At 44.5% G+C, this 18,901-nt stretch overlaps 1 protein-coding gene across 1 annotated transcript in view; it reads right to left on the minus strand.

Moving 5' to 3' along the window:
- CDH2 (cadherin 2) overlaps window positions 1-18,901 on the minus strand; it is a 106,160-nt gene that overhangs the window by 20,156 nt on the left and 67,103 nt on the right. The window contains exons 9-13 of the mRNA XM_015414779.1: window positions 16,622-16,878; window positions 10,484-10,626; window positions 7,449-7,682; window positions 6,558-6,791; window positions 5,604-5,743 (exon numbers count right to left, since the gene is read on the minus strand). Coding sequence (XP_015270265.1) covers window positions 5,604-5,743; window positions 6,558-6,791; window positions 7,449-7,682; window positions 10,484-10,626; window positions 16,622-16,878 — 1,008 coding nt within the window. The remainder of the gene's footprint in view (window positions 1-5,603; window positions 5,744-6,557; window positions 6,792-7,448; window positions 7,683-10,483; window positions 10,627-16,621; window positions 16,879-18,901) is intronic.

Consider the following 18,901-nt stretch of genomic DNA (forward strand, 5'->3'; position numbering starts at 1 on the left):
AGGAGACCGTCTCCCAGAGATCGAGGGTCCCGTCCCACCCTGGTACAGAACAGGTGACACTTTGCGTTTTGGCGCGTTGCAAACGCATCTATTTCTGGGTGACCCCAACTGTCGAAAACTGGTTGGAGATACTCCCAGTTGAGTTCCCACTCGTGAAGGGATGCCCCCCCCTTCAGAAAGTCTGCGTGCACATTGAGCGACCCGGGCAGGTGAGCTGCGATTAACACATCCCGTAATCGGCATTTAGCCCAAATATCCAAGGCTAGTTGGCAGAGTCCCCTGGACACTGTTCCCCCTTGCCGGTTCAGGTAGCACAATGCGGTAGTGCTGTCGGTCAGGACTGCTACCGTGCAGTGAGCCACAAGGTGGCAAAAAGACCTGAGGGCATATTGGATGGCCAACAGTTCCAAAACGTTGATGTGCTTGTGGGCCATGTGAGGTTCCCACCTGGCGCCCATGCACACAGCTTTGAGATGTGCTCCCCATCCGTACAGGGATGCATCCGTGGTGAGGGTCATTTCTGGGCTAGGTACATGAAATGGGGTTTCCTGAAGAAGGTTTCCTGAGGTTTCCCACCACTTCAGGGAGGCCAGCACTTGTGCAGGGAGTACAAATCATTGAGATTGGGGCTGCCATTGTGGATGGAAGCTCTTGAGGAACCACAGCCGAAGTGGTCTCATTCGTAGTCTGGCGAAGACAAGTACCGCTGTGGTGGCAGCCATCAGCCCTAGGAGTTGTTGGATCTGTTTTGCCGACTCATCTCTCTGTTTTTTCACTAGGCTGATGAGAGCGATAATGTCGTCTGCCCTCTTGAGAGGAAGAAAGGCTCGGCAGACCTTTTGAGTCCAAAATCGCCCTGATGAATTGGACTCTTAACGAGGGAAAGAGCATTGACATTTTTAGATTCACCCTCAGGTCCAGAGCACCTAGGGTAACCAACATCAAATCGATATGGTTGAGCAGTCTCTCTGGAGCTTGCTACCAGCAACCAGTTGTTGATGTACAGGAAGATCTGCACACCTTGGAGACGGAAGTAGACCGCGATGACAATCACCATTTTTGTGAAGACTCTGGGCACTGTTGAGAGCCCAAAGGGGAGGGCTTTGTATTGAAAATGGCCGTCCCCGACCGCAAAACACAAAAACCCTCTGTGAGATGGGTGGGTAGTGATATGGAAATATGCATCTTGCAAGTCCAGGGTTACCATCCAGAAGGCTTTGCCAAGAAGCGTGAGAATACTTTGCAAGGTTGTCATGCAGAATTTCCAATAAGAAATAAAATGGCTGAGTTTCCTGAGGTCCATAATAGGACGGAGGCCTCCATCCTTCTTGGGAACTATAAAATAACGGGAATAAAACCTGTGGTGACGTTGCATCATCGGAACTGGTTCTATAGCATCCTTTTGAAGGAGATTTTAAATTTATTCCAGGAGCGTGCTGGATGGTGGAGTAAGCACGAAATTGGGGATCTCGGGCATCTGGATAAATTCTATGAGGTACCCCTTCTCAATAACAGAGAGCACCCACCGATCCAATGTTATTCGCTGCCAGGCAGCCAGGTAAGGAGATAGGCGGGTGGGGGGGAAAGGCAGATGACGTGAGTCAAAGGCTCTGCTTGGGAGCTTTAGGGGTCTTAGCCCTAGTGGTGGATGAAAACTTAGGTTTGTGCCCATAAGGGCGAGAAGACACAGTGGGTGACCGTTGCCATTGCGTCTCCAGAGAGGACTTAAGAGAGGATCTGTGGGACCATGACTTGTTCCAGGGTTTGGTTTTGTTTAGTAGCTGACGTGACCCCTAAATTACGAGATGTCTTAATGCTTTTGTTTAGATCTTGCAAGACAGTATCAGTCGTGGAACTGAAAAGGCCCTCACCCTCGAATGGGAGATCTTCAATGAGAGTTTTAGTATTCTGTGACAAGGCTGTGGAACGCAACCAGGCATGACACCTGAGGGTAACTGCCGAAGTCAGTGTTTTGGTCACCACATCCAGCATGTGCTTAGCTGCACTGAACTGGTGCTTAGCCAGGAGCATGCCCTCCTTTTGAATTCTGCAAGCTTGACGGTTAAAGTCCTCGGGAAGGGCTGCAATAAATTCAGACATTTGTTCCCAGAGGGCAAACTGATATCTCCCCATACATGCAGTATAGTTTGAAGTTTTTATGCCAAGTGCTCCAGCAGAATAATTCCCCCCCCCCCCAAAATGAGTCTAGTTTCTTTCCTTCTTTCTCGGGGTGTGTGGAATGACTGTGTTTGCCTTTGGAAGAGGAAGTGACTACCACTGAGTTAGGCTTGGGGTGAGTGAATAAAAATTCAGCGCCTGGCTTTTGCACCTTATACATGTGATCTACTCTCCAGCCAGAGACAGGGGTGGAAGCCGGATGAGACCACGGAACCCTGGCCGCCTGTAACAAGACCGAAGTCATCGGTAAGGCTATCGGTGTCGAGGTGTCCATCTGCACGATATCGAACATGGAGTCTGTTACTGTAGGTGGGGGTAGCACAGTAGATAGGGTCAGCGTGTTGGCCATCTGCTTGATGAAGTCCCCATAGGATTTGAGATCCTCTGACAGAGAAATTGGGAGATCATTGCCCACTTGCTGAGGTGGCGAGGGTTCCATCGGAGGGTCGGGGTTCTCGTCCCCTAAATGGGAGGAGGTATTGGAAGAAGCGGAATGTTCAGATGGTTCGGAAAAAGAAATAGGCAGCATTGGTGTCAACGGGATCAGTTCCGATGGATCTTTAAACTTGGTGGCTATTGGGGGTGGTGGTTTGGTTGTTCTGCCTGTCGGTCTTGACGGCTGGGGTTTCACAAACTTCGGTGTCGGGAGAGAATCTCAATACCGAGAAAGTCGGGAGGAAGTGGATTCACAATCCCATTCCACCGGTTGGGGCGGGAACCATGGCATGCCGGTTGTGAAGGGATAGGCCCCATACATGTATTGTCATTGCCGTTGATCCCATGGGGGTGGCAGCGGGTGGATTGGTCCCGATGGCTGGACTCGATCGTCAAATTGGGGCGCACCTTGTTGCTGCTCACGGTCCATGGAGTCAAGCAAAGCAGCCCCACCAGGATTAGGTTCCGTGGCCCTCCGAGGGGTCAGCGGTGTTTGTGCTGAGGGGTTTTTCTTATGCTTCTTGTGCTTGACTGGCTGGCCATCCTTGCCCTCCCTGAGTTTTTTGGAGGAAGTATGGGCTTCAGACTGAGATGTCTGGGTTGAGCACTTCAGCATCGGGCGGTTGACATCTGAGTGAGTCGGTATCGGGGACAATGCGGCCGTCGATGCCGAGGCGAGTGTCAACATCAATGCATATCCCAAAGTGTCCTGTGATGACGATATCGGTGAAAGTGCTAACTCCAAAAGTGTGACATGAAGTCTAGCAGCTCTGTTCTTTCTCGTTTGCTTCGAGAGCTTCGCATGATGGGCACAAGAGTTCACTCGGTGCGAATCCCCAAGGTACAGAAGGCAAAGCGAGTGTCCGTCGGGGGGGGGGGGCGCGATTTTACTACCGCACTTGAGGCACCGTTTAAAGAAACCCCACCTCTTGGCCATAGGCCGGGGTGTGTGTGTGTGAGAAGAGGTCTGCCTAGCAGGGAGACCCAGACACAAAAGTCCAAAAAAACCAAAAGCCGATAACAATATTGTCCTTTCACTTTACAGAAAAAGAAAAAAAGAAAAAACTCAGAAGAGAAGAAGAATAGGCCGTAAAGCCAGAAATGTACCGACCGAAGCGGAGAAGATCCTACCAGCGCAGCGGTCAGAAGAGAACTGGTGGGATTGTTGTGCCCCTCCCCTAGTCATGTGCAGTGAGGCCGGTGCGTGAATGGGGAGCGGGCGCGAAAATCCCTTTCACTTTCTAAGAAGTACCGATCAAGGTCGGCGCAGGCGCACTATATCCCAGAGGTGTGATGCACAGAGACCATGAAGAAGATCACTGGTCTCCCCTGCTTTAAGTGATCCCTGGCACTATTTACATCATGGATGGCAGGAGGGACTGACCTATCCTAGTTAGAGTTTGGGGTATAGCATGACCCCAGCTTGCACTGAAATAAGAAACCCTTTGCCAAGCGGCCAGTAGGTTATTTTAAATGAGTAGTTAAAAATTGTCAGAGACTATTCATTATAACTCCAAATTTGTGGAACAATGCTTTCCTGTGTTAGAATATTTGACGTGCAATGACACATTAAAATAGGTGGTGCAATCAAAGCAATATTATAATATATTAGCACATTTTTGAACTGTCAATATTAGTGTCTTGTAAAGCGTTTTGATGAAAATTTATCTATGTGATTTTTTTCTTTAGTTCAGATAAAAGAAATCGCAAGCCTAAAACCACACATTCTATAGTGGATTATCTGATTACAAAGGTTTGATGCAAAGTAGCCATTGCCAAGCAGAAGGCTTCAATTTTTGTGGATCTCTCCCTTGAGTTGCAGCCCCTTCCACACTGCATCCCATGTTATTCCCAAATGTCTCCCCAACTTTCAGGAGTAGTTTTTTGCGGTATGGGTGGTACGCAGTAGACAGGCAGATGGTAAAGATGGTTTCTGTGTATTCCATTCATGGAACTTAGGATCTAATCAAACCAGAATTATCAGGCACTGTCAGGTACCAGGTGGGAGAGTTATGCAGGGGCAGTGTCCCAGGAAAAAAATTAAAGAAGAAAAGTAAGGCCTCATCTACTTAAGGGAAGTTCTTACCATAGAGTTCCTGGCAATTTCTAGAGCTACTTGAAAGTGACAAAGGATAGCTCTAGGAATTGCCACAAACTCTATGGTAAGAACTTCCTGCAAATAGACGAGGCCTTGTTTTTAAGACACTTGTTCTCATGACTTCGATAAAATCATGGCCAGACAACATACAATTAGAAGACTGCAGGCTTCTGTTATTCATAGATGGCTAGAGATGCTCAGTGAAAGGCAGACAAGGAAAAGCTTTCTTCCTTAAACTGCTGTGATTCATTTGCAGATTCCTAACATGTGCATTATACTAAGTGCTGGCAGAAGACTCAATGGAGGCAAATGCATTATTATTATTCCTCCTGGTGACCATTTTCCCATGTGGCTTTCATGGCTCCGTACCACTGCCGAAAACAAGCACCTTTACTTGTGATTATGCAAGTGAAGGATAGGAGGTGGAGTGAACCTATTATCTCCATTTTGTACTCCCAAGTGTCCCACAGCAACTTTAATTGTTATTTAATGATTATGCCTGCATCCAAAAGGATCAAGTGGTATTTGCAAGGAGGCTGGGGAAAGTCAGCCATAACAATCAACAGCCCTTTCCTTTTCTTTGCAAAGAAAATAAAACATCCATCTGTTTCGATGCCAAGTTGCAGCCTCCTATGTAAAATAAGATACACAATTTTTATACATGCCAGTGAACCTGTTCTGTAATTTGTTTTCAACCCATGGAAGAAAAAATATATAACATGTGAAGCAGTCCTGACAAAACCTTTACAAAGGTTTTAGATGTTGGTATGTAAATAGTGTCATATTTCTGTCCTTGAAGAAAACACCCCTCTGGGGAAAAAACCCCATCTCCTGTCAGCTGCTTGCTCAGAGTGTGTTATTGGTCAGTAGGAACACTAGATGCGTTTCTCACCTGATCTTCTTCTCCACCACCTTCTTCGTCATATTTCAAAATATTGTCTCTGACATCATCTTCAGGGTCAATGAGCAACTGTTTGGCCTGACGTTCCTTATCACGGCGTTTCATCCATACTACAAACATCAGAACTAGAACTATAGGAGACACGGAGAAGAATAAAAGCAAAAGTTATTAGATTGTCTTCACATGACTGTTGGTTTTTAAAAGATGGATGAAAACAACACATTAAATGCCAGGAGCTGGATTGTCATTACTTTCCCCTATTCACATTTAAACACTGAACTAGGGAAAGGAGAATAAAATTGCAAGACACACACATATCTGCAGGGTGCAAATTATCACATACATGTCTGCTATATAGAAGCTTCAGAAGTCTTAGACAAGACTCACTGGAAAAGACAATAATACTCGGAAAAGTTGAAGACATCAGGAAAAGAAGAAGACACAACATGTGATGGATTGACTCAATCAAGGAAGCCATGCCCCTCACTTTGCAACACCTGACCAAGGCTGTTAACAATAGGATATTTTGGAGGCCATAAATTCATAGGGTTGCCCCTATGTTGACAGCACTTCACACACATTCACTCTTTTATGCATCCGTGTGATAGAAAAGTGATGTATTTTTAAAATATAAATAATTCTCTCTCTCATTGCAGCTCTACAGAAATCATATATAATGTTTGTGCTAACATGCCTAACAAAGAACCAGTAGTACATGAAATCGAACAAGGAAGCCAAAGATCAAACCATAAATATAACATGGTTAGATGCCTTGGCATATCTCTGGATACTCTGCTGCTGGTAGCAGACAGCAAACAATCTGTTGCTGGTAGCCTCTCCTCGCACAAAAGTAGATCTTACCCTGTGGCAATGTAACTATTCAACACCTTTTGTACATATTGTAGGAGGTACAACAAATATTATTAAAAAGGACAGAAGACTCACTGAGTAAGGTGATAATGCAGAGGAGAATGGCAATGATGGCACCCGTGCCCAGTCCTGCACCTACAATTCTGTCTGCATCCGTACAGTCTCCATTTATGTCACACTGGCAAACCTTCACCTTCAGAATAGAAGTGCTGGACTTGGGAGGATTTCCAGAGTCAGTTATTATTATTGGAACATCATAGATGCCAGCCTCAAGGAATTTGATCCTTAAAGCCAGTTGGGCACGATCACCTGAAAAGGGGGGGGGGGGTTAGAAAATGAGTATGCTTTACTCATGCGAGCATAAAGCAATTAGAAAAGTGTCTGTTCTGGTTGCTCATTGAGAACTGCATCTTGAGTTACTTGTGATTACACTTTCATTACAACATGTGAGAAGTTCCACAGCTTCACACTGAGTCATAGGCTGATTTCGCACTAGAGCTGCCTCGATGTTGCGCCGCCGTTTGCCCCGATACTATTGGTCAATTTCACACCCGAAGCCGCGGGGCTGCATTTGACCCGCGGCTTCGCCTGATTTCCTCCGCAGTTTCGTGATCCTCAAAAAACAGGATCACGAAACTGCGGGGGAAATCGGGCGAAGCCGCGAGTCAAAATGCAGCCCCGCGGCTTCGGGTGTGAAATTGACCAATAGTATCGGGGCAAATGGCGACGCAACATTGAGGCAGCTCTAGTGCGAAATCAGCCATGATTACAGAAAGATATGAATGACACTGAATCCCGCCCCTCTCACTTGTCAGAATATTGAAAATCTCATGCTGCAAACATATCATTCAAATGGCTGTATTTTATTTAAGGCAGTATTAGCTCAAAATGTTATAGGGAATTAGTTCTTGAACAAAGTCATCCCACCCCAAGAATTTGTTCTTCTAGAAAAGAGTGGTACATTACCACTAATACGGATAACGGTCCAGTTTTTCCTAACACTGGGAGGATTAATCGGCAGTTCAAAGGCAAAAGGTCCAGCATTTGGATCAATGTCGTCATCTAGCGCTGTGATGTTTGTTGCATTGGGCTGCAGAGTCTCACAAGTGGTAGCTTCTTGAGGGTCCACTCGGGGAGCATTATCATTGATGTCAAGCAGGATTATCTGAAGTGTGCCAGACCCACTCATCGGAGGGATTCCTGAAAGAATAAAGAAGAGTAGCATAAGCCTGTTTCCTATTCAAAGTGCTCTCTTCTTTTTAATTCATGAACAAACACATTTAATTCATGAACAAACAAACACAAACACGGGCCAGATGACGTGGGGGTGAGGCATGGCTGTTTGCCCCGGGGCAAAATAAAGCACGTTAGCTCAATCACACGGCCTCCCGAGTATTTGCGCTGTGGGAGGAAGCTCACGATCACACAGCGATGCTGGAGCTGGCAAAGAAGCCGCGCGGCAAGCGTTCCATGTTTGTGCGCATGCGCAGTTCCACGGAGCAGCACTGCTTCCAGTTTAGTGTTCGTGCGCATGCGCTTAGGGAAACCATTTGGTTTGCAACGGGACTTGGACGGGCACCAGAAGCCACGGGATACTAGCACTCCTGCGATCAGACGGCCGCCCCTGCCGCGCGTTTTCCGGATACTACTGCACTTTCTGAGGTATTTTTTTTACTGCGTGTCTTCGGCGGGATGCCACGGGTTGGCTACGGGTGCGCTATGCTCCCCAGAAGTTGCGGTGTGATCGTGCACCGAAAATCCACCTACCATTCGTACCTTTAGCGTGGCAAATCCTCAGTGTGAATGGGGCCTATGTAACATTAACTTAACAGTGTTTACTTACTTCATTCGTGTAGTGGTTAAGAGCACGGACTCTAATCTGGGAGAACCGGGTTTGATTCCCCACTCCTCCACGTGCAGCTACTGGTGTGACCTTGGGTCAGTCATAAGTTCTTTCAAAGCTGTTCCCTCAAGGGCAGTTCTCGAGATAGCTCTCTCAGCCCCACCTACCTCAGAGGCAATGCTCCCTCTAAGCTGTGGGGTCTTGTGAGCAAAAATTCTACTTCGTGAGCGACTGACATTAATGTTGTGAGCAATCGATTTGGCTGCTGCATAGATCAGTTTGCTTTGGAGCCATCTTTTCTGAGCAAAGACAAAAATGTGTGAGCCGGAGGCTAAAAAACTGTGAGCTAGCTCATGCTAACTCAGCTTAGAGGGAACATTGCTCACAGGGTGTCTGTTGTGGGGAGGGGAAGGGAAAGGGATTGTAAGCTGCTCTGAGACGCCTTCAGGTAATGAAGGGCGGGATATAAATCCAATCTCTTCTTCTTCTTCTTCTTCTTCTTCATTTATACCCCATTTTGCTCCTCACTGAGGAATCAAAGCAGCTTACACAGTTGTCCTTTCCTCCATTTTATCCTCACAATAACCCTGTGAGGTAGGCTAGAGTATGTGACTGGCCCAAAGTCACCCAGCCAGCTTCCATGATACAGTGGAGATTTGATTTGACATTACGTGTCACAATGGTTTCCAATACCTCTAGTATCTCGATTATAAGGTAACCCTTTCTCCAACTGCAATCCTCAATGTGTCAACTCAGCAGTAAGTTCCATGGAGCTCAACTGAAGTTACTCCCTAGTAAATGTATTTAGGACTACAGGCACAGTTTGTCTTCTATGAAGATACGTTGTTATAAAAGAAGAATTTCATTTTATCCAAGCATATCCATAAGCAAGAAAGCAAGCAGTTATGCTACATGTTTGTTTCAGTTGGCCCATCAGAGTGAGGGCTCAAAACACAAATTTGACTAGAAGGTCAAGCAGATATTCCCTACTTTTCTCCAACAGATCCCATTGTACCCAAAATTTTACTACCAAGGGTTCAGGAACCTTAACAGATTCTTAGCAGACCTGCTGTGGGCAGAAAAGTAAAAAATATTTATACTTAGAATTATGCATATTAAAAGTATTCTTTCAAGAACACTTTTTGCCCAGATGCTTTAAGCCATGAGGTTTCCAATATATGGAGGAGGAGAGAAACATGTATGCTCCCAAGCTGCTGGGGCGTGAGGATAAAAATGTACTAAATGAATCTTGATCCCACCCCCACAGTTTTGGCTACTCAATGTGATGCAGTTGCTCTGAAAGCCTTCCTACTCTTTTTTGTCCTAGGTAACAGCACTTGCGGAAGACTTCTATTGCATTCCTTGACCTTCCTTCAAGAGAATGGCTTGTGGCTATTTGGTGCTTCCAGCACCTCCAGACTCCCTTGAGGCCAAATTAACTAGGACACGTTTTTACAGGATGTGACATCTTAGAAGACACTGGAAAGACACACTGGGAGTTTGAGATTTCTGTATCTCAAACATAGGAGGCAAAGGCCCTCTGTGTAGCAGTGTAAACCCAATAAAAGCAAATGAGTGGCATACCAACCGTCAGCAAAGGTGGCAGGCAGAGTGCTGCTGGATAGGCAGGCAGCACTGTGGGTTGGTGTAAGGACAGCATTGCAAGAATGCTTGTGAAGAGGCTCAGGGGTGAACTAGGTTGTTGCTTAGCACAACTACAGAAACAGCAGGTAATATCTGCAATAATTTTGTAGGATCACTACAGTAGTTTAGTACATACAGAATCTTTGATGCTACGCTTTACTGTCATGTTAACACCACATTTACATTTATCCTTTTTCTTTTGGAGGGTATTTTGTGTGTGCGCGCACATATATGTACGTGCATGCTTGGAAGTCATGGGGACTTCTGGCAACCCCTAGCGGGGTTTGGACATTTCAGAGAGGGGGCTTGATTGCCTGCCTCTGCGTCCTGAGCCCTGGTATTCCTTGGAGATCCCCCTTCCAATTATTTGCCGGAGTCGACCCTGCTTAGCTTCCGAGATCTAACGAGATCAGGCTTGCCTGGGCTCTCTAGGTCAGGGCTACACATCCTTTTATGTGATCCTTTTATGAAATGCATGGCCTTCAAAAATTCGTTTCTTTCACTAGGTACATACCAGTGTCTGAAGCAAGGAATGTAGCATTGTACATGTTATTTTTAACATGTGGAGACTCTCTGTCCAGAATACCAGTTGTGGTTATTTGACCAGTATTAGGATCAATCCTCAGCCAGTTAGCGGGATCTGAAAGCTTTGAGTACCTACAATTGAACATGAGACATTGCATTTATTTCCAATGTGTTTTGTAAAACAGAACAAAAGAAAGCAAAACCAAAATGTACGTTCTTGTCCTATGATGTATATAGTTACAAGCTTTTACAAAGGGTTTTGCCTTTTCTGTATGCCTGGGCAACCGTGCTGTGAGAATGCTCAAAAGACCTGCCACGTAAGCATTAAGTAACTACAAGTGGGGGCCAACAAAAATCTTGCAGGAGCAGCCATCCTATTCTCCCTGTTTTTGATTCCTCCTCTCTCCCTGCACTTCTCTAAGTGTCTCTCTTTCCCCCTTACTTTCTGTTGCTCTCCCCCATGTCTGCTATCACTCCTTCTCTTTTTCTCCCTTCCCCATCCCATCACTCTTTTCTCTCTCCCCCTCATCATTCTCTTCTCTTTCTGCCCAGCTGCTGGGCCTATTCCCTGCTGCAGTGGCTGTGGCTCACCTGCCCCCCTGCTCGAGCAGCATTAGCAGCAGCTTGCTCACTCCCCCCCACACACACACAGCTTCACCACCTGGGCAGGGCCACTTGGCCCTAGCTGCAGTGACTCAGTGACTCTGCTGGCTGCTTACGCAGCCTTTCTGCTTCAGTGGCTGCTGCTAGCCTGCCCTTTGCCTCCCCCCCCCCAGCCCAGCCTCCTTAGCAGCATTAGCAGTGTCTTACTCACACAAACACCGTTTTACCACCTGGGTGTCTTGCCTTGTGGCTAGGACTCTTCCCTGCTGTAGTGGCTGTCTCTCCCCCCCCCCTCACCTCCTTGCTGGCTCTGCTGGCTCCTCACCTGCTCACTTCACTGCCTCCGCAGCTCACTTGATCACTCACTCTGCCTCGGCGCGCCTGCCCAGGCCTCCTTCCGTAGCCACTCTTGGCAGCTTGCCTGGAGCTGCTCTGGGTAAACCCACTGAAGTTTCCCAATAGCTGATCTCAGTGGCTTGCCTGGATCTGCTCTTTGCCTTCCCCCCAGCCCCGCCTCCTTGGCAGCATTAACAGTTGCTTATTCCCCCCCCCCCCAGCTTTACCCCCTGGGTGGCTTGCCTGGCTACTCAGACCCTTCCATGCTGCAGTAGCTGCTGCCCCCCCCGCTTCATCTTTTTTTTTCTGCTGGCTCCTCACCTGGTCTCTTCACTGCTTCCACGGCTCACCAGATCACTTGCTCAGCCTTGGCAGACCTGCCTGGGCCTTCCCTCATAGCCAAGCTCGGCAGCTCATCTGGAGCTGCTCTGGGTGGGCCCACTGAGGCTTCCCGCTCCCCAATAGCTGCTCTCAGTGGCTTGCCTCTTCATGGCTGCCCTAGGCAGGGCTTCCCTCTGCATGGCTGCCTTTGGTGGCTCATGTGGTGTGGCTCCAGGCAATCTGGGCCTGATGGCAGCTCCTGGACTCTGCAGTCAAAGCTGCAGTAGTAGCAGCCAGGGTCCTCAAAGGTAACTACGTTGCCTGCTCATGTGCAGATAACACTTTTTTACTTTTGGGGGAATTAAACCTCCCCCATGTTTTTTAAAGATTTAAGATTTTTCTGCAACTCTAGGAGGTTCTCCCAAGTTCGTAGAAAAATCTGTTTTGGGTAACTGTAGCCCTGATCCACAGATTTAGATATTTGCAGATAGGGGACACACTTGAGAAACAGCTATACAGATTATATATAAATGTTACATCACTGGCTGAAACGTTAGTCCCATGAATACAGACATATATCATCTGTTCACCACCTGAATGAACTTCATTGTATTTAAAATGTTTCATAGAAATGTTATCCAACTGGGGTTCAGCTAAGGATGAATATGGGGCTCCAGTCCTCAAATAGCATCAGAGTATAGCTAACTTTGCACACTCTTATACGCAGAGATACATTCAACCCAGACTGATCCTAACTGAAAGCAAGGAAGAAGAGCAGTCCTGGGAAGCTGAAGCTAATTTAGAATCTGTAGAGAGGGACGTACAGAGATGTAAAAAAAAAGTGGACTGAATGAAAGGGTTGGGAGTAGATCAGGGAATAGCTAGTTCATGAAGGCAGAGCAAGTGTGTTCATCAAATTATACTCTTATTCGAGACTTCCGGTTTATGGCGACACGCTGGCAGACGCACCTCCCGGACTTCCCGGGGGCGCGATCTGCGCTCTAGCTGTTAGGAGGGGGGACGATTGTTCATTACCCCCCCCCCCCGCGCTGTGGGGTTTGAAGATTCGGGCGGGTGGGTGGGGGGGACGTTTTTTCACCCCCCCCCCCCCCGGAGCCTTTGTGAAAGGCTCCTAGCCATGGGGCATTTGAAGGGTGGCCTCTTCACCAGTGCGATGCTGGGAATTGAGGTGCTCTTCCGCCCCGACGGTCCTGCCGTTATGTGTCTGAATGGAACTAGAGCCGCTGACCGGGAGAAGCGTCGGAGATCGAGTGTTTAAAACGCATTTTGAGCAAGGTCGTATGACCAACAACGAACAGTGAGTCGAGTGAAAGCGAAACACCAGCAACTTAAAAAGAAAGTTCCCCCGCTGAGAACAGCGAGAAAAGTGAGTGAAGTGAGCGGGCGAGGGGCCCCTCCCATATGCATGAACTAAAAAGCAATTTAGCAAGGGGGGGACGGAATTAAAAGCGTTGAAATCTGTTTTAAGAACCTTACCAGAGCGCGGATAGGTTTTGGGCGAATTTCAGAGACTTTAGCAAGTTTTGTCAAAAGTAAACAATCCATAAAAATGGCGTGGAAAAAAGCGGAGCGAGACAAACAGCCAAAAGTGAAACCACCAGGGAGCATGAGCCCATGACCAGAAGAGACCACTGATGTCCTGGCCCCACTGGTGGACCTCCTGATGGCACTGGTATTTCTGGCCACTGTGTGACACAGTGTTGGACTGGATGGGCCTTTGGCCTGATCCAACATTGGCGTCCCTTATGTTCTTATGAGTTCTCTAAACTTTTGGTGGACTCTTTGCACCCTCTACTTGACCAGATGACTAACATCAATCAGCAGCTGACAACTCTAAATCAGAACTTTGCAACTCAGCAGCTCCAACTGTCTGAAACTACAAAAAAAGATGGAGCAAACAGCTGAGAAAGTAAAGGAAATAGATGCCAACTCTAAAAAAGTCAAGAAAAAGGTGCAAATGCTATAAAGGAAGCAAGCTTCGGATGAATCTCAACTTTTACAACTACAAATGGAGAAAGCTAACCTGGTCCTCCGGTTCCAAGGGGTCCCTGAAGTAAAAGACGAGAATCTAAAACAACTTCTAAGTGATACATTAGCTCCAGTTACATATTTAAAAGCGGAATACCTTATAAGCGAAATGGATGTGGTCTATAGGGCCTATTCTGTCTACATCAAGAAAAATAATCTGCCTGGTGAGATAGTGAAGAGACACATGAGGGATTCTATCCTGAAAGCAACTACAGGAACACCTTTGAAAATTGGAGGCAACACCATCAGGGTTTTAAAAGACATCCCATTTGAAATAAGGAAGAAGAGGAAGAAGTATAAAGACAATCCTTTTTTTTTTTTTTTACAAACAATCAGCATTTCCTACAGATGGTTAACACCTGAAGGCGTAATTTTCAAACTGCAGGACAAAAAAGAAAAATTTGACTCTGTTTCCAAAGCGCGTGAGTTCCTGAGATTGCAACTGGGAGAACCATCTGAGGACGCTAAAGAAGAAATCTAGTGGTGAACTGGACTCTGTGTCTTCCGGCGAGGATTCTGCTTCAGAAAAGGGGGTGGCTGCTCCTAAACAAGAATACCAATTGAGGATTAGAAAAGATAAAGCAAAGTGAAGGCTGATGGACTCTGAATGGTGCCTTAAAGCATGTGATATAAATGATGCTCTTGGGGTTGTCTTTAAACAGTTAAAAAAGGTTAAAAAGATAAATAATTTAGCTTAATCGACTATGTTCAATGTAATGTAAGCATTTTATTTTTTATTTGTTTTTATGTATGTGCCTATACATAAAAATTTTTATACTAAAAGATCAAGACTGATTATACCTTTAGAGGCATTTACCTTACCTAATGTATATGTGGGAGAAGAATCGTTAAGATACCAGGATATTTTGGATAAAAAAGACAATTTGAAATTACCAGAACAATTATCCTGGTGGAAGAAAGCGCAACTGGAATCGATATATTTGAAGGATAAGAAACTAGGTTTTAATAATAAAATAACCAAGCTGGAAGAAACTGTTTTAACAGCAGAAAACAAAGTGATGAAGAAAATATATAAGATTTTATTGGACGATGTGATGGTTGATGAAATGGTGAAAAAAATATGATTATGTGGGCCCCGAATATAGGCCGTAATATTAATTTTGAAGAGTGGGAGCAGATTTGGCGGAAAAATATAAAATTAACTAATGCTGTGTCGTATAAAGAGAATATGTATAAGATGTTTTATAGATGGTATATTACACCAGATAGATTAGCTAAACAAAATGTTAATTGCTCTGACAAATGTTGGAAATGTAAAAATAAGATTGGTTCTTTTTATCACATGTGGTGGTTATGTGATGTTATAAAGAGGTACTGGAGATGGATTCATGAGATAATGGAAAAAATAATAAGAACTAATATACCGTTTACTCCAGAGATACTGTTATTGAATATATTTCCGAAAGACTTTGATAAAGCAGATAGGTATTTGATAGTTCATATGTCGACAGCTGCAAGAATAGTATATGCCAAATATTGGAAAACATTGGAAATACCAACGAAACAAGAGTACGTGAACAAAATATTTGAAACGGCGGAAAATGACAAACTGACACTTGAGATGAGACCCGGTACAGATTCTACGATTGGTATAATGTAAATGCAGTAGTATTTTGAGAACTGTAGTAATTTGAGAACACAGAAAAGATAAGCTTAGTGGAGTAAAATAGATAATGAATTTAGAAATCTAACAAGCAGAAGAAATGAAAAAGTCTCTTGTTATATGTTATATGTTGTGGGGGGTAGATGGGGGTTGTTTGTATGTATGTTTGTATGTCTGTAGTATATAATGGAAAAAATAATAAAAGTGTACCCTCGGGTACTTAAAAAAAAAGTAATGTAAGCATTTTAGACTAACATATAAGCGGATGTAATGATCTCCTATACTTGGGTTTTAGTTAGTAGTGGTTTTCTTTCCTTTCTCCATAGATGTAGGTGTTCCCTCCCTATTTTTTCGTTGTAGTTTGTAGTTTATAGAAAATGCAATAAAAATCCCCCCGGGGGGCAATAAATAAATAAAACTCTTATTCAATAATAATAAACCTGGAATAAATTGAACTAACTTCCGGTTCTCAAATTTCTCATTATTTCTTAACAACCACACTTCTGGTTATAATTTTTTTTGTATTTATATAATATGTTAGCTGACCTTGAACACATTCACAGCACTCTTAATCGTGTTCACAGTACCTGTGCAAAATGTGTTCAAATTTTCCCAGCTCTTTCAAGGCAAATACATATTCACAATCCTACCCTAATCAAGTAATACACATTACTGTAATTAATGTCTGATTTTATCAGCCACTAATTAATCACAATCTCATACACGACTGGATTTAATAATCTCAGCACCTATGTACTGCCCAACTCCTGGTCTTGCAGACGAATGGAAGTGTAACCACAGAAAGGACACAGCGACCACCAGAAGAAAGCATTCCCTTTACTGCCCACACGAATCATTTAAATTTTCAGCAGCACCAACTAAGCATTTGTTATGGAAAGCTGGTAACATTTATGTATTTGACCTAGAATTCCAATTCATCTAGAAATAAGATATTTAGGCATCATTTAAAGCAGAAGGCTTTAATCAGTTTTGAGGATTGCTGTGCTATAAGGACCTACAAAGCCACAGAGACCTCTAAGGTCTACCCAAGAGTTAAGCAGGTGAAGAGGTATACAGAAATTAATTGAACTACCTGCTGTGGTAAATGGTTTTTAAGATTCTGTTACGTTACATGGGTTACATACTACAGGATGTCCCTATGTATAAGCAAGCAGGGGAATAAGTCTGTCATACCTTAGAGCAGTCTGTGGCATGTAACGATCTGGGTCCTGAGCAGTGAAAGTTGTTAAGACGGTACCAGCAGGCAGCCCTTCCTCTTTACGCTCAATCTTTGGGTCTGGGACAAAATACGGACTCTCGTTCACATCAATGACTGAAATTGATACAGTTGCTGTTGATTGGGGAGGATGCTGAATTCCTTTTGCCAAAGGCACTTGGTTTTCTGCAGCTACTGTGAGTACAAACATCCTATTGGTTTCAAAGTCGATAGGCTGCCAAAAACAATATAAGAAATACGTCAGTAGTTGCAGCAGTCATGGACTCCAAAATGTTTCAACAATTTCAACATACAACCTGTTGGCATACCAAAGGTATTTCTAGCATAAGAGGAAAATAATATACACTTTCCCCCAAGTGTGCTTAAGTGTCCTGACAATGCTGTGTGCAGTAAGCATAAGCTTACCCCCGAATTGTCTTTTGCACCGTGTCCTGTTTGGAGTTATTAATTCTCTGGAAGTCTCATTTGCTGTTTGGAACTATTAATTCTCTGGAAGTCTCATTTGCACACTGGAATGGAGCAGTAAATCCTCCAATCTGCTCTACTGGTTTTCAAGATTCTTGCAACAAGCTGGGTTCTACCTGGGAAGATGCAAATTGAACACTGACTTGCTGTGAGTCTGTGTTCGTACCTCATCTGAACAGTGAACAGGAGCTTATCCTGTACACCATGACTAGATGCTGAATCTCTGATGCAGTAGACAACTTAGTGAAGCAAAATAAATGCTCATGCCTGTCCCATTTAAAGAAAAAAGAGAGGGTTCACCTTACAATGTTCACTCATGTGTTCGAGTTAGGAATGAGTAGTTCAAAAATAAAAAGTAGACACAAGAACAGAGAATCCACAGCATGTTTTTGTGCTGAAATATGGATTGTTGATCAACTGATGCTTCACTTTGACTCGTGGACCTAGTCTGAAGGAAGATGAAGTGTCTGCAGAACAGTTCCCCAAAGACCATACAGGTGTACAAAAATGTTCACGGGTGCACCGAGCACCTCCCTGCATTCATAGATGTAATCACTACCTGAAAGCATAAGATGTTGCTGCCTGGTCAACCTCTTGGAGGCAGATTGTTGCTTAATTGTGTAAAGATTAAGAATACTAATGTAACAACCCCAGATGTCTTTTTTTAACAGGTTTCTAAGAACACAAGGACAACTTGTTCAGTTATACAGTAAAGCTTTGTCATCCAACACTCATGAGGAATGGGGGTTGTTGGTTAGTCAAATGTGCCAGATATTCAACCTTACTGCTCTGCCCATTCCCTGCCCAGAGAAACCAACTGTGACCAGACTTCACCCCACTGGAATGCTGGGGTGATACTCTCTATGGCTGGCAGAACCCTCCACCTGAGCCTTGGAGGTATCCTATGCAGCAGCAGAGCGGGCAGGCTTAAGGGAGGAGTCACCTGAGGATGACATCAGCTGACAGCATTGGCCATCAGAAGCTGGCTGGAGAGATGGGAGTGGGTGTACAATGAACATACAGGTGTATGGTGGCTGAGGAGGAGAAATTTGCCCTATGGGCAATGTCTGTTAAATGAGAGTTCTGGAAAATCAAGTGCTGGATATCAAAACTTTTACTGTTCCATGACCAAATGGAAGATGATAAAAATGCTGAAAAAATCTGGTTATACTGCTAAAATCAAATGGCTGTTCATGTAGATGGGTGAAGGATTGCTTACCAAATACAATACAACTCCTTCAGGAGTCATTAACTGGGATTACTTCTAATAAGGGCTTCGTGCTTCTCTGGGGAGTTTCCACCACATTTAATTTATTTACCTAGTTTTACCTTTCCCCCTATATTCTGACATGTTTAAAACAAAGAATTTAATTTGAAACAAACTGAGCTACCTCAGGAAAATTATAATCTGTAGGCCTTCATTTGCCTCTCTTTATAGATATTTGGTTTAATTTCTGTATCTCTGTTTTGTTTTCTATTTCAGAGCATTCTAATTTATAACTGTGGAGTAGATGATTTGCGCATAAATACAATACAAAACATAATAATGTGCTTCTTACTAGTAGATCCTTCTACAATTGGTACTCTTGAAAAAGTACATTTACAGAGACTGGAAACATGTATTCTTCTCTTGGGCCATAAATCACATTCCACTGAAATCAATGGCAAAACTCTCCTTGAACAGGACTGTCTTTCAGAGGAGCAACTCAAGTGTACTGAAAGAATTATATTCATGTTCATCTAGTTTTCCATGACTTCCCAAACTAGAATGT

This window comes from Gekko japonicus, unplaced genomic scaffold (assembly GCF_001447785.1).
Source record: "Gekko japonicus isolate JY-2015 unplaced genomic scaffold, Gekko_japonicus_V1.1 scaffold1644, whole genome shotgun sequence".
Lineage (NCBI taxonomy): Eukaryota > Metazoa > Chordata > Lepidosauria > Squamata > Gekkonidae > Gekko > Gekko japonicus.